Raw genomic sequence first — 21821 nt, 5'->3', positions numbered from 1 at the left:
TGGTCCCTAAAAAAATAGTTTTGTAAATTTTGTTGTAAAAATGAGGAATCGCTATTCAACTAACCCTTATAACTTCCTAACAAAAAAAAATTTTGCTTCCAAAATTGTGGTGATGTAAAGTAGACATGTGGGAAATGTTATTTATTAAGAAATGTTTGTGACACATCTCTCTAATTTAAGGGCATAAAAATTTAAAGTTTTAAAATTGCAAAATTTTCGCCATATTTCCGTTTTTTCATAAATAAACACAAGACTTATCGAAGAAATTTTACCACTAACATGAAGTACAATATGTCACGAAAAAACAATCTCAGAATCATGGGGATTCATTAAAGCGTTCCAGAGTTATAACCTCATAAAGGGACAGTGGTCAGAATTGTAAAAATTGGCCTCGTCATTAAGCTGCAAACTGGCTCTGTCGCTAAGGGGTTAAAATAAAATACTCTATTCTGGCTGTGTCTTTATTTACCATAAAACTGTATGATTAGTAATGGAAAGGGTGTCTTATAGACGACTCTCCATTACTAAGCTGTGGGCTTGATATCCCCTGACAATACAAACGTGACATCAAGCCCACAAATACGAATACCACTTACCGCTACAGGGCCCCCAGCTGTGTATTTTGCCTGGCTGGTAATCAAAAATACTAGGGAACCCATACTGGTTTTTTTTTTTTTTAAATTCTTAATTTAGAGCACAGGCGCCGGCTGATGAATACTCCCATCAGCCGCTCCTGCTCTCACTGTTAGCGGTAGTAGGCGTCAGCTGATGGGAGCAGTAGTCCCATCAGCCGACACCAATGACCGGAGGTAAACTTTATATCTCCAATCACAGCTACGCGCTCATGCTGTCTTTTGACAGCGTGGGAACTGCAGCTGTCTGTTTGGCAATGGTGAGTTTACCGCTGATCAGAAGATAGGTTTACCGCGCTGTCGGGCACACGTCAGCGTGATAAACACCCTGTGCTCGGGGGGCCGAACCTGATCAGTAACACGGACTTCCTGATGAAGTCTGTGTTTGGTGTCATTGCCCGAACAGTAGGTGTTTGGTATGGACGCCGAACTTTACTGTTCGAGTTCGCCCATCTCTAATGAATGATATGCACCTTTTTGACTAAATGCAATTTAATTAACTAAAGTAAATCAATCTCTTGATAAGCTAACTGCAGCATAATCCAAGTTTAAGATTAATATAGGCTGTATATGAGCTGTGCGTAGATGACAGCGTTATCTTCACAAGCTCATATATCAATCAGCACAGCTTCTATCCTGGACTAACCGTATCTACCTTAGTGAATAAAACAATGTGTTTTAAAAAGATGTATACAGTAATATTATCCATTGAAAGAAAAATTTGTTTAAAACTGCACCCTTTGTTTTTTCCAATGTGTAATATCTCTGCATAAAGTAAGGTTGCTGCTTTTATTTGTTACATAGTTTTTTTTTTTTCTAGTACCCTCAGTCATTTTTTGTTCTCATGTACTGTATATTTTTTTTTTGTCTTACATTGCTTTGAATATTATAATGAATATTTGAAAATATTCCTTTCAGATCTGAAAACAAAGTAGCTGATCTCTCATACTCTATCATATTGGAGGACTTTGGACTGGTGAAAGAGCGAGAAGTTGTTGTGTCTGAGTCCTTTCAGGTATTTTTTTTTTTTTTTTTTTCATTAATTTTATGATCACATTTTATGATGACATTACATACATAGGATGAAATGAGTATGGAACACATCACCAATTTTCTAAGTAAATGTACAGTGGGGAAAAAAGTATTTAGTCAGCCACCAATTGTGCAAGTTCTCCCACTTAAAAGGATGAGAGAGGCCTCTAATTGACATCATAGGTAGACCACAACTATGAGAATCAAAATGAGAAAGCAAATCCAGAAAATCACCTTGTCTGATTTGGCAACATTTATTTTTCAAATTTATAATGGAAAATAAGTATTTATTTGGTCATTAACAAAAGTTCATCTTAATATTCTGTTATATATCCTTTGTTGGCAATGACAGAGGTCAAGCGTTTTCTGTAAAAAAAAAAAAAAAAAAAAAAAATATGCTGGTTCACGGCACCTCAATAAACAAGTGGATATATAGGTTCATCATACCCATCAAGGAGCGCACGTCCTATCCAACGAGTCCTTGGAAAATCAAAGTCCATAATAATCAAGAAACAGCACTCCACACATTGGTGAAAAAGAACTTCACATTTAATCCGCCTTCTGTGGCAACGTTTCAATCGCAATGATCTTTATTAATCACTGCGATCGAAACGCTGCCACAGAAAACGGACTTAATGTGAAGTTCTTTTTCACCAATGTGTGGAGCGCTTTTTCTTGATTATTATAAACGTTTTCTGTAAGTCTTCAGAAGGTTGGCACACACTGTTGGTGGTATGCTGGCCCATTCCTCCATGCAGATCTCCTCTAGAGTAGTGATGTTTTGCGCCTGTCGCTAGGCAACACGGACTTTCAAATCCCTCCAAAGCTTTTCTGTGTGGTTGAGATCTGGATACTGGCTAGGCCACTCCAGGACCTTCATATGCTTCTTACGAAGCCACTCCTTCGTTGCCCTGGCAGTGTGTTTGGGATCATTATCATGCTGAAGGACCCATCCACGTTTCTTTTTCTATGCCCTTGCTGATGGAAGGAGGTTTGCAGTACCAGAGCAGTACCCAGACTCGAACCCGGACCTCATTCACTTGAATGGGGGACCCAGCGTCCAGTGTTTGCCACGCTGTCATGTGCATGACAGCGCAGCAAACACTGCTTATGATCGGCGATTTAATCATTACCACCGGTCGCAGAGCCGGGGTTCCCACGCTGTCAAATGACAGCTTGAGTCCAAAGCTGTGTTTGGAGGTAAAAGGTTTACGTCCGGTCATTGGTGTCAGCTGATGGGACTACTGCAGCCATCAGCCTACGCTTTCCGCTACTAACAGCGAGAGCAGGCGGTGGCTGATGGGAGTATTCATCAGCCCGCGCTCTAAATATATTTTAAAAAATCACATCTGCGGGCTGCAACCACCAGCTGTCGGCTCTAGCAAGGCTGTTTTTTCAAGAATAAAGTTGTCCTCACTCCCAATTTTTTTTATTATTTTAAATAATTAAAAAAAAAAAAAAACGGCAAGGCCCCCCCCATTTTTGACAACCAACCTAGCTAAAGCAGACAACTGGAGGCTGGTATTCTCAGGCAGATATGGGGCTATGGGTATTTTCCCCCCAGGCTAAAAATAGGCCACAGCTGCCCAGAAAAGGCACATGTATTAGATGCGCCAATTCTGGTGCTTTTCCTGGCTCTTACCACTTGCCCTGTGTCGATGGCAAGTGGAGTTCATATTTGTGGAGTTGATGTCCTCTTTGTATTGTCTGGTGACATCAAGCCCACGGGTTAACAATGGAGAGGCGTCAATAAGATGCACACACACTCACCACCCAGAATAAAGTATTTTAATTGAAAGAATGACACAGACTCCTTTCTAATGATTCTAAATTAAACCATACTCGCACCATCGCCCATTTCACTGAAGCCCCTGTAATAAAACAAAAATAAAAAACTTCCACATTCCTCACCTGTCCGTTGTTCTATCCCATGCAGAAATCCATGTCTGGGGATAAACCGTTTTCAATCTGGACGGTGTCAAAATGCAACCGTCCAGGCTGAGAACCACTGATGAATGATCTTCTGTGATCGCAGCGTCATTGACTAACGGTGATGTCATTGAGGTTACCATAGGTCACGGAGTCTACGTTGCCAGTTGAGCCCCTGAACTGCAGTGATCAGCGCTAGTACAATGAGAAAGAGTCTCACTTTGCAGTGGGTTAAGTTCACCTTGAGAATTTTTTTCCCAGTGAACTCACCGCTTCGCCGTGAGGCTTTTTCTCACTGCGTGCAGTGATCTCACTGAGGTCACCACAGTTCATTGACCCGGCTGGGAACGCAGCCTCAGTGACCTCGATGACATCACCCCTACTCACTGAGGCTGAGCTCGCAGTAGCTCATTCTCCAGTGGTTCTCAGCCTGGACGTTCACATCTTGGCAACGTTCAGGTTGAAAACTGTTTTATCCCCAGTCATGTATTACAGCATGGGACAGAACGATGGACAGTTGAGGAATATGGTTGTTTATTATTTTTGTTTTATTACAGAAGACGAGTGCTTCAATGGAATGGACGTTAGGTGAGTATAACTTACTTTTAAATAAAGTGTGTTTTTTTTTATTTCAAATAAAGGACTTTATTCTGGCTGTGTCTTTATTTACAATATAACGATAGGATTAGTAATGGATAGGTGTCTTATAGACGCTTCTCCATTACTAAGCCGTGGGCTTGTCCTCACCGGACAATTCTAAGGTGACATAAACCCCACAAATATGAACCCCTCTTGCCACCGCCACAGGGCAAGTGGGAAGAGCAGGACAAAGCGCCAGACCCCTTTATTCTTGATAACCTGCCTTGCTAAAGGTTACAGCTGAGGGTTGCATCTCCCAGCTATGAATTTTGCCTGGCTGTGTATCAAAAATGCAGGGGAATCCACGCAGTTTTTTTTTAATGTAGATTGCAGGCGCCAGGTGATAAATACTCCCATCAGCCGCTCCTGCTCTCGTTGTTGTTAGTGGCAGCAGGCATAAGCAGATGGGAGTAGTAGTCCCATCAGCTGACGCCAGTGACCGGGCTTACGCTGTCATTTGACAGTGTGGTAACTACAACTGTGACCGGCGGTAATGATTTTACTGCCGATTTAGATTAGAAGCAGTGTTTGCCGCGCTGTCATGCACATGACAGTGCAAGAAAAACCCGGTGTTCAGTGTGCCGAACCCAAACAGTCACAGGAACTTCCTGGTGTTCCTTGGTTGCCGAACTTTGCTATTCGGTTTCGCTCATCTATCTCTACCTTTGCAACCTTTGTTGTGGCAAAGCATGCTGATGGCATATTGAAGGTTCCAGTGAGCAGGTTCCGACTCCAACACACCCCTCATCAAGACCAGCGTTGTTCTCACCAGTGTGAAAAAGAATTGGGTATACTAATAGATCACAGACTGAATATGAGTCAACAGTGTGATGCAGCAGCAAAAAAGGCAAATGCAATTCTAGGATGTATTAACAGAAGCATACAGTTTAGATCACTTGAAGTCATTATTGCCCTCTAATCCTCTTTGGTTTTGGGCGCCATATTTTAAAAAAGACATCAACAAACTGGAGCAAGTTCAGAAAAGAGCGACCAGAATGGTGACCGGTCTGCAAACCCTGTCTTATGAGGAAAGGTTGCAGGATTTGGGAATGTTTAGCTTGCCAAAGAGAAGACTTAATAACTGTCTACAAATATCTCAAGGGATGTCACATTGCAGAAGGATCATCTTTATTCTCATTTGCACAAGGAAAGACTAGAAGCAATGGGATGAAACTGAATGGGAGGAGGCACAGATTAGATATTAGAAAAAACTTTTTGACAGTGATCAATGAGTGGAACAGGTGGCCACGAGAGGTGGTGAGTTCTCCTTCAATAGAAGTCTTCAAACAGAGGCTGGACAGATATCTGTCTGGTATGATTTAGCGAATCCTGCTTTGAGCAGGAGGTTGGACCAGATGGCCCAGGAGGTCCCTTCCAACTCTACGATTCTATGATTCTATGATTCAGTCTTGATGAATCGGGGCCTATGTTTTTTACATTGGGAGTCAGTGGACATAAGTTTAAGGCATACGTTTTGCCAGACTTTTATGTCTCACAGTAGTCTTAGATATGATGTCAATGAGACCTAACATGTTCTAATTGTTCTAAATGTGCAGCTTTTGTTTTCTGTTCTGAAGTTTCTTGTCCTTCCTATGATGTCAGTCATATTTAATATTCTTTAATTTTCATAAATCTCCAGAATTCGGCACCTCCGAAACCCCAGCTGTCACCTTCTCCAAAACATGCTCCTGAGCCACGTGAAACTCTTGAGTACAAAGCAGCCCTTGAGCTGGAAATGTGGAAGGAAATCCAGGAAGAAGTTTTTACAAGTCAAGTATGCAGTGTCTAGGTCTCACTAGTGAATGATTTTAAAAATAATGTTATGTGGTCACTCATCCATATGTGCCTGTCTTTCTTTCTATATTTAATTTTTCAAACCAAGTTGCTTGAAGTTATCAAGGCCTAAGCCAAAAACACAGTTATTACCTGAAGCAGAGTTGCCCAACCTAGCCTATTTAAAAAGTGTTCTCCGAGAATGTGATAAAAATGGCCACCATCACACATTTCAAACTACAATACGTCCTAGTCACATGTCAGGGAAGGTTGCAGCATGTAGAAACACTGATCGAGACCTGTCTCAACAATCTGATGAACAGCATCACGGACAAACATACTTGATCTGCTCTTTCAGCCACAGAGCAGGGCTATGACTGGAGAGAATGAACACTTCTGCTTTACTGACTGAGCACAACTGCCTTATTTTCTCCAGCTTTTAGTCCTGCTATATACTCATTTGTAAATAGGTTCTGCATGGTCAGTCTGATAGTTTTACTGCAGGGCACAGAAAGTGACTTGAGCATGCAGCAAGACTCAAGCTGGAGTAAAAAGCGCGGGAGATGCTGGTAATTGTGCAAAGAACCCTTGGGGAGCTTATTACCTGTTTGTGTTTTTTTTTTTTTAATTATAACACCACCATGGACCCCTTTTAAAGCCATGTACGAAAACTAGTTACTGTATACGAAAATTAATTTTTCATTTTCCTCTAAGCATGACTTTGTAAGAGAAGCATGCAAGAGGCTGATTAGGGCAGCAGTTATATTGCTTTTGGACTAGACATGACCTCTCATGTTTTGTGTATAAATTATTTCCAGTCTTACCCTTTCAGTCATATATCCGGAGTTCTCATACAGCGACTGTACAATAATGATTATATGCCAACATACTTTTATCATGATTTCTAGCAATAACATATATATATATATATATATATATATATATATATATATATATATATATATATATTGTTGGCAGGAATCTTGTACTGTTCATGAGATTCTTTGTATCAATGTAAACTTGCCTTTTATTAAATACTACTTAGAACATTCCTTTAATCTGGCATGGTTGTAGTTATTAAATATTTTTCCATGCCTGTCTAAACAGCATATTAGGTTGGTAATATGCTGCTAATGAAGGGGAAAAGTATATTTAAAGGAAACCTGTCATATCCCTTAATGCCGTTAAGCTGAAATTTAATAGCGTTATGAAAGTGTCCAGTCGGTGTCCTGAAAGTGCGGCACCTGGCAGAAAATGAATAATTTTTTCCCACGGAGCTGCTGGCTTTCAGTCATGCAAGAGTGCTGGCGTGGCTTCAATCATCGCTTACTATACTACGCTATAATATACTGTGAATGGCGGCTATTAGCACACCCGGCGCTTTCAGGGGTAGCTGGCGTTATACTGATGCACTGCGGAGTTGGCTGTTACTCAAAGTGCCAGGGTGTGCTTACAATGAGCAATAGCTGAAGCAACACCGGCATGACTGAAAGCCGTCGGCTCTAAGTGTAAATAAAGTTCATTTTCTTGCGAGGGGTTCAGCATTTTCAGCATAGCGGCTGGGCACCTTCATAACTGTATTATCCTGCAGAATAACCCTATATCTACATGTCAGTGGCATTGTCGTACATGAAAGGATCCCTTTTGCCTTTTTTTTTTTTTTTTTTTTTTTTTTTTTTTATATAACTTTGTCTTAAATATATGGTTTCCAGCATTACATATTTTTCTGTAATCAATAAATCTGTTATAAAGTTGAAGTGATAATTTTGTAGTAGATGTTTATTTTTTTGAGGTTGGAGGAACAATGGATGCACGATCAGACCAGAATTGACCCCCAACTATGTGAGCTATCTCATTGCGACAGGTTTTATATTCTCATTTTTCACCCAGCCACTAGTGTGATCTGATAGACAGATTTGGTCCCTGCATCAGTCTCCTCCAAATGAAATTGAGAGGCTGGCTGGTTACAGCCTCCATGACTAGTCTCCTCTGTTTCTCCAGTCCTCGCTGTTATTAAATTATTTTTTCTTAGAGTAAAGCATAGATATTTCCAATTAGATTCATTATTCTCATGGTTCTAGCTGCTGAACACAGCTGACCAGTTTCTTTTAGAGTATTTAGGTTCTCAATAAGTCCAAAAGAAAGTCAACCTCTGGCAGCTGGCTCTGTACAATATATGGCAAGAGACTGAGATTAAACCTTTACAAGCAACTTGTCACGTCGCCGTCAGACTCGGGGCCTGCTGTTCCGCCCTCAGCCACTAGGAGGCGACGGACTGTCACGCCACCCTCGGGCTCAGGGCCTGCTGTCCAGGCCTCGGCTACCAGGAGGCGCCGGACTGACATGTCGTCGTCGAATTCAGGGCCTGCTGTCCCGCCCTCAGCCACTAGGAGGCGCCGTGGCTCGCGCCCGAGTGATGGCGGCAACAGTGAAAGGGCTTCTGCGCAGGCGTCTGGTGGACGCAGACTCCGCTCCTCTGTCAGTCATGAAGGGGTTGGTGCATCGTCATCAGGTCTGGTCCTGGGGGCGGTCCTGATGACATCATCAGCCCGGGAGCCTGTGAGGGATGACCTGATCCCTCAAATACCTTGGGACTGGGCTTGCAAGCCGCCGGATATATTCTTGGTTCCCCTGCGTGTTACTGTGTGAATTGCTATAGCTGACTGACTCTGACCTTGGCCTGGACTTCTGACTCTGCTTCTGCCTAACGATTCTGTACCTCTGCTGCCCTCCTGGTTTATAACTCTGACCTTGGCCTGAATCTGACTCTGCTACTGTCTACTGTTTTTGTACCTTGCTGCCTGACTGGTTTAGACCCGGATGCCACTACGTTTTTGTCTTGTTTTTGGAACACCTTTCTGGCGACCGTCCTGCTCTGGCCACTGCTCCTATTCAGACAGCACCTCCTGGGCTCTGCTATAAATCCAGATCCCTGTATAGGGGTAAAGGGTATCAGTGTTTCTCGGGGTGTTGGCTGGCCGCAGCCCAGACCGCAGACGGACGCCACACAACTGTGCTCTCCTTTTAGCAAATTAACTCTATAAACTGCTATTTTGTCCTTTTACAGATTAACTCATTAGAAGCAGATATTTTCTCGTCTTTTAGCTGGGAAGCAGAATAAACAGGGACATCTTATAACATGTCTGATATGTAACAGTATTCATTATGAAGTTTTACGTTCCACTGTAATTGATGCTTGTTCCATGCTGCTCCTCAACCTGACAATAAAAACATACGGTATATCGAGAAACGTTTCATTAGGCTGCAATCCATGTTTTAAAACTGGTTGCTGCCCGAAATAAGTGACAGTGGTCAATTTGAATTGCTTCCTGGAGAATCTGTTTGTTTGGACCCCTAATCATCTTCACTCTACTTGACACCCTTGAGATATGTTACTAGAGCACAATTAATCCTCCTTCAGTACTAAAAGAGGATGCCATTACTGCAGAGACGTAATGTAACTTTGTATGTTTGACATTCGTTGTGATTTTTCATTATTATATTGCTTGGTATTACTTTTTTCTTCTTGATTCATTCAAAAAATATTCAAAACTACGTTTGGTTTTCATATTTGTCATGGACAGTTGAAAAAGAAAGAATTGGCTCACTTGCAAGTCCTTGTAGAGGAATGGAAAAAGAGAGAGCAAGAAAGGGAAGCATTGGTAAAGAAAAAGGTAAGCCTTGCTGACAAACTTTTATGTTAAATATTTAGGCTTCATTGTGTTATATCAGGAGGTAACCTCTTTTTAAATGGCGTGTGTTAAAAGGTTGGCATATGCTTATAAAGCAGTGTTCGGAGCTTACCAGCACTTGGTACCGCATTGACAGCATCTGTTTTGAGCTTAGAAGGTGCGTCTTCCCTGTCCAGTGCCACAATTTTTTCTCCAACTCTTAGTAATTGTGTATGGTATATCTTTTCACAGCATTGCTGATTACCACTAAAGATTATTGGGAATCTGCAGTGCCTGTACTACCCTTTGGGATCTGCAACTTCTTTCTTGTTGATCAGCAACATATATTTTTCTGTAGCACTGATGGTAACTTAACCCCTAAGCGCTAGGTGGCGTACATATCCTTCACGAGCATGTGTCACTTTGAGCTCCATGTCATCGAGCTGATCACACAGTACAATCTCTGGACCAGTGCAGTCCGCTGTAGACGCCTGACTGATATATATACAGCTGGCTCCTGCTGATTGGTGTTTTCACAGATCCTAGCAGGTTACTCCTCCTGCTACATGAAATCTGTCAGCAGGTTTGTACAATGGAATCTGAGAGCAGCATATTATATTGCAAGAAAGCCTGATTCCAGCTATTTTTAGAAAGCTTGAATTCGTGCTTTAACCAGTGTGCGCGTAAAATAGTGCCACAAAAAAGTGCAATTGGATGCTAGTGTCTTAAAACCCTGTTCAAAAGGAGAAGGGTCCCCAAACCGTTCCCCGTCCCTCCGAGATAGAAGGCCACAGCAAGGGTCATGGACATATGGCCTCCCCTAGCGGAAGCCAAAGGTGACCCAATATTAGGAGCAGGACCTGATGACCTCACGCTCTCCCACTAGACCTGCCAAGAGAGGGTCCAGTAAGGGAACTCAAAATCCTAGTGACAAGTGGACACACATGCAAAGGGTGACTCATCATAAAAACAAATATAAAACTAAATAGTGAAAGTTTTGCAGTGTAATACTGAGCGGGCCTGTGGGCAGCACGGTGGCTCAGTGGTTAGCACTGCAGCCTTGCAGCGCTGGAGTCCTGGGTTCAAATCCTACCAAGGATAACATCTGCAAGGACTTTGTAGGTTCTCCCCATATTTGCGTCGGTTTCCTCCAGGTTCTCCGGTTTCCTCCCACACTCCAAAAACATACTGATGAATTTAGACTGTGAGCCCCATCGGGGACAGTGATGATAATGTGTGCATACTGTAAAGCGCTGCAGAATATGTTAGCGCTATATAAAAATAAATATTATTATTATTAATAAAAACTCTCCTTCCAAAGGTCAGAAGCCCCAAGGAAATATGTGAAGTGTTAGTATAAAGTGCCAAAATTAATGTGGGGTTCCCAATCCCAGTGTATTAAGGAAACCCAGGTTAGCACTCCTGGGGCACATTGGGCTTTCCATCTTCATCTGCCTAATGGCGTCTATCCTGGGGGGCCAAGCTTTCCACCAGATGACTATATAAGCCACCCGGCTTACTAGCAGGTGCACCAAACCCAGTCTTCTAGGGCTACCTGCTCTCTTAGCTTTCTCTTCAAAATGTACTCCACTTGATATTAACCAAATGGCCGAGAAGCGATGATTCCAACCATGTATCACTAATTGGGGTAGTTTAGATAGGATCCCTGCTGAGCTGAGTATTTCCCTGCTCGCCCCTGTGCTTACTGTGTGCTCTGTACATTATCAGTAAGATGCTAATCAGTGGTGGGGTTGGGGTTCTTCAGATTAGCCTCACTGTGGTACTTCAGACCTACGGTAGCCAGGCAGAGGTAGTCTGCTGATAAAACACTGATCCTACTGAAACTACGAGACACAGCCTGGGTGTTACCATTCCTCAGATCAGAGGCGTGTTCTTACACGGTGTGATACTGGCAGCACTGATTGGATGATGTAAGCGTGACCAGGTGTGGTAACGATGTATTCCTAGGAAGCTCAGAGAAGAAGCTTCATTAGCAGCGTTACTATTAGTTACTAAGACCAATGCATCAAAATAAGTGATTGATCCTCTTTTAATTATAACAAAGTTTATCAGATGCCAGACCAAAAAATGACTGATCGTGCAGACTTGGACCAGATTTTATATTACAGAAAAACTGATACCTGAAATATTCTAAATTTATCTATCGTCGTTGTATATAGATAGATTTATACTGTATGTATACACACTCACTGTTTCCTCAACATTGAAATTCCGACACCAAGAAGGAAAAGTAATGGGTTTATTAAAATTACAGGTTAGACAGACACATTAATGATATGCAAATGAATGGAAGCTAACTTGTCATAACTAGTGATGAGCACAAGTGTTTTACTCCTTTGCCTAGGGTGCTCAGGTATGCACCAAGTATCTCATGTGTTCGAGTCCCCACTGCTACATGTATCGCCGCTGTTAGACAGATACAAAACATGTTGACATAGAGATAGGTTATACCCTCCCCCCCCCCTTTTTTTTTGTGTCTTGAGCTATCCAGAAAACTGGACTGATTGCTGTATGTGTAGTTGGGAAAGAATTTTTCCCCCTAACATGGAGCAATTGGCATTTGCCTCATTGGTTACAGCAGGGATAGGGAGCCTCACGCCTACGGGCTGTTTATGGCCCTCGATTACCTTTTATCCAACCCATGGCAGACTGGGACCGCCTTGCTTTGTACAGCAGCTATATTTTGACGTCAGCCGGCACAATAGTTCCTTTTTGCTCTTCGAGCATTTCGCACCCAGTGTCCACTACTGATGGATAATAGAAAAAATTGGAGTCCGGCTCAACAGGACTAGATTTTCCTTTTCTTTTTATTCTTCAAAAGAAATTATAGTGCATACAAAAGAAAGTTTTCATGGTCAACATGACCCAGTCGACACGTTTCGACTTCACTAAGCAGTCTTACTCATGACACGGTGTCTGAGCCCCAGGTGGATTAGCATAGAGCAACTGGGTGAGCTGGAATTAAGTTTTTATAATTGTTCACTACTGAAGGCAGAGGTGCATGCCATGAAAGATTATGTACTGACACCAGTGCCAGCGTCAGCACGTACTTTGTGGACGCTGTTAGCACGCAGTTTGTACGGCCACTGAAGATTGGTATTAATATTCAAATGGTAGAAAAAAAGATTCCCCACCCCTGGGTTAGGGTATAGGTTGAACTCGATGGACTATTTTCAACCGTAAAAAAGAGGTCAAATGTGGTGACAGATTTCTATCTAAACTATTAATATGGGCATACAGGGTATAAACTGCTGAGAAAAGTCCTACCTGTGTGTCTCGTATCAGTTGTTTCTGAGAAATCTACTTTTATCACTTAATTTAAACAACCTCTTCCAGGTTATGGGGAGGACACTGCCTGGAAGATACTGTATGTTTCAGATTTTAAGATGCACTTTTTCACCTCAAATTTGGAGGGGAAAATGGGGGTGCGTCTTATAATGCGGATATACCTTACCGGCTGCAGAGGAGCAGGGTCGCTGCTGGAGGAGGCAAGAGTGGCGCATTGCTGCAGGCTGGGATGAGGCGGTGCGCTCAGCCGGCATTTTGTGAAATCCCGGAGCCCCCCGCATATCCATTACTGCGATGCGGTGGTCTCCGGGAAAATGTTAGTTACTTGTCTCACACTGGTAACTCCCCCTTCATGTAAAATAATCTCTGGAGGCAGAGTTATCTTCCAGGCAGTATTCTCTCCAGAGCCTGGAAGAGGTAATTTATATAAAGTGATAAAAGATTATTTCTCAGCAGCAAGGCATCTGATATGAGGCATACAGGTAGGACTTTTCTCAGCAGTCTATACCTTGTGTGCCCATATTTAATAGTTTAGATAGGTCAAATGTGGTGACAGATTACCTTTAAACTATATATAAAACTCACTTGAAAGAACTAACACAAAATCTGCTTTAGAGGAATTTCTTCTGTTCATGTTATTTCTTTTTTCATATTGGTTTGGAATGATTGTAATATTTATTACTGTGGAGTAGATAAGTATAGTTTTTACACATTTTTAGTATTTAAATTTAAAAATTATAATTACTGATTTTTTATTTTAAACTTTTCCAGGTTGCTGACTACATGGCCCAGGAAGAACAACTGCAGAAAGCATTGGCAGATTTAAAAAAGAGAGAACTTGTAATTTCAAGTGACGAACTCGAGGTTTGATCATCTCTTCCTATACTTCTAGTAAAAGGATAAATAGATGTTAACTATCAGAAAACAGTTTGGGTGTAAAATAGGAGCGTCTATGTTAATTGACTTGTTATTAAAGAGGATGTCCACTACTTTATCATTGATGACCTGTCCTTCGGATAAGTCAACAATGTCTGAAAGGTAAGGGTCCGACACACAAGACTCCTGCCGATCAGCTGTTATCGGTGGCGGCAGTAACGCTCAATTGCAGAACTGCTCCATCTTCTGATGGTGGTCGCAGCAGGGTACTGCACATCTGCCACCTATTGATTTGAATAGGAGGCCGATGTGTAGTGCAGACACCAAGAAGAGCTGATTGGTGGAGGTGCCGGGTGTCGAACCCTGACCAGTAAAGTATCAGACCACCTCTGAGGGGGATATGGAAATCACACAATATTTAGAATAAAACTAAAAACAAGTCCTTTTGGATTTTGTAGTAAAGACGTATTATTCACTTCAGTCGCAAATACAGGAAAATAGACCTGTAAATTGTGTCTTGATGTTGACAGTGATAATTTGTTCATGTTCGTTCTCCATTCTCATATATTGTAAAATATGACCATGCTTCCATAGTTTCACCTATGTAATGTAAGGCTTTCCGCCTAGCGAGGATTGAGTAGAGAAGTCATAAATCTTCAGGGTCATGGAGAATATCCTGCATTTTGTTCTTGGCACAATCCTATTGGTAAAATCCGACATTTGCTATGCTACAGACATAAAGCAGAAAGTAACTCTGGTGCCTTAAACATTTCCTTATCTAAGACACATTAATTTATTTTAGACATGTTGACATACTGGATCTGTACAAGAAAAGTTTTATTAAGATTGCCTTCTGTTACAGTGTAAGCTTGTACATATGTGATAATTCGCTTTGTAGTAACGGGATCCTATCCGGTTAATAGCCTGTTACTATTGGATTTGTGTTTGTTTCGTGTTTTTTTTATCTGTGTTCTTTAGAGTATTCATTATTTTAGTTTTTATTTAATAAATAGCACACATGTAAATAAACAACATTTTATAATATATTTTATCAGAGAAATTTGCTCCTTTCTCTAGTCACCTTCCACGACAGCAGTATTGGAGGATGTCTCCCCTCCCTAATAGGGGACAGGAAATGCATAAGAGGTTAAATAACCCTCCCCTTCATATTACCTCCAGTGTTTTTCCTGTCCCCTATAGGGGCATGAGAGGTCCAATAGTGCTGCCGTGGCCGGCGACCGGAGCGCTACATCACTTACCTCAAGCCGGGCGGCCGACGGTCGGGGACTCCGTTCTCTCCTCTGTGAGGTGGCCGCTCCCGTCTCCGCTGCGGCGCGACTCGGGACCCCTCTCTCGCCTTTCCTGCGCCCCCTCCGCAGGGTAAAGCAAGGCGGCGACTTGCGGCCAGGGTCCTCAGTGAGCTCCCCGGCATCCTCTTCCCAATGACTGCGGTGCACGAGCGCACCGGAAGTGACGCAGCGCCGTACTTCTGAGTTTCGGCGTTCCCGGGGGAACGCTCTGGCAGCCAGCATGGCGGGCGGCATCCCATGGGCGTTGAGCGCTGTCGCCCCCCTCCCTCCCCGCCCACCGCAATGAACAGATGCAGAGAGCAGCATTGGGGGTCGGTGGCTGGGAATTCAAGGGGGCGGAGCAGCGTCCCAGGGAGATGACCGCTGACAGCCTGGAAGTAGCTGTAAGGAGGGGTGATTGTGATTGCCCCCGCCTGTGGACCAGAGGAGGAGGAGCACAGAACATGCTGAGGAACTCGACTAATTAGACCCTGGTCAGAGGGTGTCCAGGTAAGGCCATTTCTGCACTGGTGACTGTGACAGACTGGCCATGGACGGTGAGAAGCCCTCGCGTTCTGCTTCTGCAGAGCCCAGCATTCACCCTCCTGCTGTAAGTAGGTGGTTGAGGTGACTTAGTATGCCTTCTCTCTCTGTTCTAGGGAGACAAGGCCCCTGACCCCATAAAGAAACCAAGCCGCAAGTGCGTGTGTGGTACCAAACTTTCCTCGACATACAGGAAAAAACTATGTCAGCCCTGCACGGATTACGTAATCCGTGCAGAACAACCCTCCCTTCTGGACAGTATAAAAACCCTCATCAAGCAAGAAATGCAATCTTCTATGATGACGAGTGCCCAGACCCCAACACCACAACCCCCTCCGACTAGGAAAAGGAAAGCGCCCCCTGCGGAGTCAGACTCGGACTCTGGCGAAATTGATGCCTCTGACTCAGAGGATGCATGGGAAAACAAGAGTTCCACTTCCCCCCCCCCAGGCCCGATAACAAAAAATACTACTTTTCATCGGAAGACATGGGGACTTAGTTAGCATGGTAAGGGGCACCATGGGATTAGAGGAGACGGAGGTGGAATACTCAGTTCAGGATGAAATGTTTGGGGGGGTTGAGACCCAAAGACCAAAAGGGGTTCCCCATCCATGAAAACATCCGAAATCTGGTTATGCAGGAATGGGCCTTCCCCGAGAAAAGGCTCACTACCCCATCAGACCTGAGGAATAGGTTTCCTTTGAAGGGAGATTGCTCCCTATGGGAGGTCCCGAAAGTAGACATGCAGGTATCCAGAGTGACGAAAAGGACGGCTCTTCCCTTCGAAGACTCGTCTCAACCCAAGGATCCCATGCATCGTAAAACGGAGAGCCTGCTTAGGAAATCCTGGGATGCCTCTGCAACCCTGCTCAAGGCTAATATAGCCTCTACGTGTGTAGCTAGGTCCTTATTCCACTGGCTGCGTACACTGGAGGACCACCTCTCTCAAGGAACCTCCAGAGAAGAGATTCTCGATTCTCTTCCTCTACTACAAAAAGCAATGGGGTTCCTAGCCGATGCCTCGGCGGAATCCATTCGAGTAGCAACAAAGTCGGCAGTCCTCTCCAACTCAGCCAGAAGAACGCTGTGGCTGAAATCGTGGGTAGGAGACATCACATCAAAGTCGAAACTCTGTGCGATTCCGTTCCAGGGGAAGTACGTATTTGGCCCAGCCCTGGATGACATCCTGGAGAAGGCCACGGATAAGAAGTCACTACCGGAACTGCGGAAACCTAAAAGACGTTTTTTTTCGTTCCTCCGTGACCAGCCATCCCAGAGAGAGTTCAAAGGGAAGGGTAAAACGGGCAGGTGGAGCTAAGGGAGGTAAAGGCAGAAATATTCTGGCCTCCCAGCAACAACAAAATCCCACAGATAAGCAATGACGGTGTTCCGGTCGGGGGCCAACTCTCGAATTTCATAGAGCAATGGCAGTCCATAACCTCAAACCAGTGGGTTCTTCGCACCATCCGCGACGGACTGAGATTGGAATTCGAGAGTCCTCCCTAATCTCCCTACAGGCACACCTTCAAAGATCCTTGCTGTCGGACATAAAAACACTTCGGCAAGCAAGAGCAATCTCCCCGGTTCCACAACGAGAAATAGGCAAAGGCCACTACTCTCGCCTCTTTGTAGTGGTAAAACCCTCAGGAAAACACAGGGTCATTATAAACTTGAAACCTTTAAACCAAGTGGTAAAATACAGGCGGTTCAAGATGGAGTCGGTCAAGACAGCAATCCCCCTTATAGGACAATATTGGGTGATGGCTACAATAGATCTGAGGGACGCCTATTACCACATCCCGATCCATCCAGACCACAGAAGATTCCTCAGGTTTGCGGTATCTCAGGGGTCCCAGGTCAAACTCTACCAATTCAACGTCCTACCGTTCGGGGTATCATCAGCCCCTCGGGTATTTACCAAGGTTATGGCGGAGGCAATAATCTTCATTCGCCAACAGGGGATATGCATTGTCCCATATCTGGACGACCTTCTAATAGTAGCTCCGTCCATGTCTCGCCTGAACCAGGACGTGGACAAATCTCTAGAGATTCTGAAATCCTTGGGTTGGATCCCCAACCTAGAGATGTCAAACCTTCATCCCTCAACAAGGAAAATATTCCTAGGGATTCTCCTGGACTAGGGAAGGCGAACATCCTTTTTAGCCAGGCAACGGCAACTCGACTTGGTTCAGAGGATCTCCAAGTTCAGGGACCAAAGAGCACCGACCCTGAGAGACTCAATGTCCATGCTGGGATCACTGACGGCATGTATCCAAGCTGTTTCCTGGGCCCAAGCCCATACTCGGACCCTGCAGTCCTACGTTCATCGGTGTTCAAGGACGCACCGGAATCTATTGACCAGGAGAACCCCTCTTCCCGGCCACGTGAAAGCCTCTCTTCTATGGTGGCTGAACCACCAGAACCTTCAGCAGGGGGTCAGATGGGATCAGCTTCCCCTAAGTCATCACCACAGATGCCAGTCAGAGAGGCTGGGGCACGACAGTGGAGAAATCACACTTCCTAGGGTTATGGGGCCCAGACGTCAGTTCCAGCTCCTCAAATGCAAGAGAACTAATAGCGGTAGAGGAGGCACTAAAGGCAGCAGCAACCCTCGTACAAAACCATCACGTACGCGTCTACTCAGACAATATGACTACGGTGTCCTACATCTGTCACCAGGGAGGCACGAAATTCTTCAACCTAAGGCAAGTGGCTGCAAGGATCTTCTCCTGGGCAGAGAAGCATCTACTGTCCATATCAGCAGTGCATCTAAGGGCAGTGGACAATGTGGAAGCGGACTTCCTCAGCAGGAGGGACGTTCATCCCGGGGAATGGAGCCTGGACCAGTCAGTATTTGCGTCGCTGGTCTCAAGATGGGGATATCCTGAGGTGGACCTGTTCGCCAGCGGTCAGAATGCGAAGGTGGAAACATATTTCTCCCTCAGCCCCACCGACGGAGCGTGGGAAGTAGACGCCTTCTCCCACCCGTGGCGCTTCAATCTAGCCTACGCCTTTCCTCCAATCCCCATGATAGCAAAAACACTACAGAAAGTACGGACAGAGCGAGTTACTACAATCTTGATAGCTCCCTTGTGGCCAGGAAGGCGCTGGTACGGAGCCCTGCAAAACATGGCTCAGGATGTTCCAATACTTCTGCCCCAGAGGGAAAATCTCCTTCGCCAGGGCCCTCTACTACACCCAGACCCGCGCAAGCTGAACCTGGCGGCCTGGCTACTGAGGCTGGAATTCTAAAAGCTAAAGGCCTATCTGACAGGGTGATCCAAACCCTACAAAAAAGTAGGAAACCAGTGACTAACGCCATTTACGGGAAAGTCTGGAAGAAGTTTTCATCTTGATGCTCCCCAAATTCTCCAGTTCCCTTCCATCTTAAGATTACACAGATCTTAGAGTTTCTCCAGGGCGGCCTAGATCTGGGTCTCACACCCAGTACCTTAAAGGTACAAGTATCAGCCCTTAGCTCATTCTACGATCAGGACTTGGTGAGCCATCGATGGATTAAACAGTTCATGACATCGGCATCTAGGATCAGCACCAGACTCAATAGCCAGATTCCCCCCTGGGACTTGAACCTGGTTCTCAAAAGCTTGACGGCCGAAACGTTTGAACCTCTGGCTTCCACGACTTTGAAAAACTTGACACTAAAAAACGTGTTCCTGGTAGCAATCACTACCGCAAGGTGCGTAGGGGAACTACAGGCCCTTTCGATACAGGAGCCATATTTAACCATCATGGAGGATAGCATCATCCTGAGATTAAATCCCTACTTCATGCCTAAGGTAGTCTCGAACTTTCATAGGTGCCAGGACATCGTATTACCCTCCTTCTGTCCAAATCCCTCCAACGCGAAAGAAGGTAGAAGATGTCCGCAGAGTCGTCCTCTTCTACCTACAGCAGACAGAAAGTTGGAGGATTGATCAGAACCTATTCATTCAGATTTCAGGCTGAAATAGAGGCAAAAAGGCAGCAAAAAATACAATCGCCAATTGGATCAAGCAAGCGATCAGCCTCGCCTACGCATCACAGAACGTTTCCCCTCCTACATCATTAAGGGCCCACTCTACTCGTTCCATAGCAACATCGTGGGCAGAAAGAGGGGACACATCTACAGAGCAGATTTGCAGAGCCGCCACCTGGTCGTCTGTCCACACATTCACCAGACCCTATAGACTAAATTTCAACAGGGATTTAACGTTTGGCAGATGTGTTCTGCAGGCTGTTATCCCTCCCTAAGAAATTAGTTGTTGGTATTTCTCCGATAGTGCTGTCGTGGAAGGTGACTAGAGAAAATAGAATTAGTCTTACCGGTAATTCGGTTTCTAGGAACCTTCCATGACAGCACTAATTTCCCTCCCTACCTGATGCTCTACCGGATGATTCCTGCACCTTGGTGGTAACGATACATGCTAGTGTGTACAGAAAAAACACTGGAGGTAATAGGAAGGGGAGGGTTATTTAACATCTTATGCATTTCCTGTCCCCTATTAGGGCTGGGAGACATCCTCCGATACTGCTGTCGTGGAAGGTTCCTAGAAACCGAATTACCGGTAAGACTAATTCTATTTTCTCTTCCTAGACTGGATCATATTCCTCGCCAATCGTTACACCGACGCCTCTACCTTGTGCAAGTCATTACACTGACTACCCATCCACTCCAGAATTCAGTATAAACTTATTACACTCACCCAGAAAGCTCTCCATGGCTTAGCACCACCATACATCTCCTTTGTTTCAGTCTACCACCCTACCCGCGCCCTCCATTCTGCTGATGACCTGAGGTTAGCATCCTCCATAATCAGAACCTCCCAGTCCCATCTCCAAGACTATACACGCGCTGCGCCCAATTCTTTGGAATGCACTTCCCAGGTCAATACGATTAGTTCCCAATCCCTACAATTTTAAGCGTTCCCTGAAAACGCATTTATTCAGACTGGCCTACCGCCTCAGCACATTAACCTAATCTATCCCTGTGTGGCACAGCCAAAAGTTTTACCATAACCAGGTTCCCCGCATCATGTTCCCACATGCTTTATGCATCCATTAGCCCTCTGTGTCTGTACTGTTACACACTTAACATTATGGCTGGTCCAAACAATCAGGGCAATTACCACCCACCTTTCATGTCTACCTTTTTCCTCTTAGATTGTAAGCTTGCGAGCAGGGCCCTCATTCCTCTTGGTATCTGTTATGATCTATGTGATTATTGGTATGCTGTAATGTCTATCGTCTGTACAAGGCCCCTCTGAAATGTAAAGTGCTGCGGAATATGTCGGTGCTATAGAAATAAAATGTATTATTATAGACTGATCTTTCACTTCAATTCTTGTGTAATATCTGTATTTAGTGAAGACAGATTTTTCCAGTACTGAATAAAAGATGACAGTTGGTGTTTTTTAAATTCTATGGAGAGTGAGGAGGGAAGAGCTAGAGGTAGACAGACATTCTGCTACACATTCTTATGAAATGACAGTTACATTGCTCCATAGAACCTTAGGAGCACCAATTGTCATCTCCTATATCAATAGTGGGGAAATCTGTATTCACTGAAGACACATTTTAACCATTAATTGAGAATGACTGATCAGACCATGGGGAGAAAAAAAGCTGATTTACCTGATATGAAAATAATTAAGTTTTTAATATATCTTGTGTACTATTAATTAATGAGAAAAGTTTTCAGCAATTGAAGATAAGTAAATACACTTGCCGTATCTTAGTCCAGCAGCGGTCGTGTCGATAGTCTGTGGGAGCTGGGCTGGAACTCTTCTACCTGCTGGAATCCCTGGCATCTCTTCTGATTTGTGGGCCCAGCATGACATCATCGTTGAGTCATGACACATGCTTAATGCTGTGCGAAGCCTGCTAATCAGAAGAGGCGGCAGGTATGAGTCAGATGGGAGCTCAGCGAACTAGCAGCCATAGACTACTTAGGTGGCTACTGGATAAGGATTCTTCAAATTGATTCAATCATCTCTACTATCGATATAATTAATTAAACTGATCACTGAAAGTGTTAACACTTCACTTTCCACGCAGGTCGAAATATATGGAGCAGATCAGTGGAGGCTGCTGGGGATGGGTTTTCCATTAATGCATTAGTGAGACTAACC

The 21821-nt window shown here is 44.2% G+C and overlaps 1 protein-coding gene across 1 annotated transcript in view; it reads left to right on the top strand.

The window, feature by feature from the left end:
- Positions 1–21821, top strand: part of CEP120 (centrosomal protein 120) — a 136685-nt gene that overhangs the window by 65908 nt on the left and 48956 nt on the right. The window contains exons 12-15 of the mRNA XM_073556586.1: positions 1551–1647; positions 5872–6006; positions 9590–9679; positions 13757–13849. Coding sequence (XP_073412687.1) covers positions 1551–1647; positions 5872–6006; positions 9590–9679; positions 13757–13849 — 415 coding nt within the window. The remainder of the gene's footprint in view (positions 1–1550; positions 1648–5871; positions 6007–9589; positions 9680–13756; positions 13850–21821) is intronic.

This window comes from Dendrobates tinctorius, unplaced genomic scaffold (genome assembly GCF_039654945.1).
Source record: "Dendrobates tinctorius isolate UK_male_01 unplaced genomic scaffold, ASM3965494v1 ptg000003l, whole genome shotgun sequence".
NCBI classification, from domain to species: domain Eukaryota; kingdom Metazoa; phylum Chordata; class Amphibia; order Anura; family Dendrobatidae; genus Dendrobates; species Dendrobates tinctorius.
Note: the sequence above shows the minus strand (reverse complement) of the source record. Positions and strands in the feature narration are given on the sequence as shown.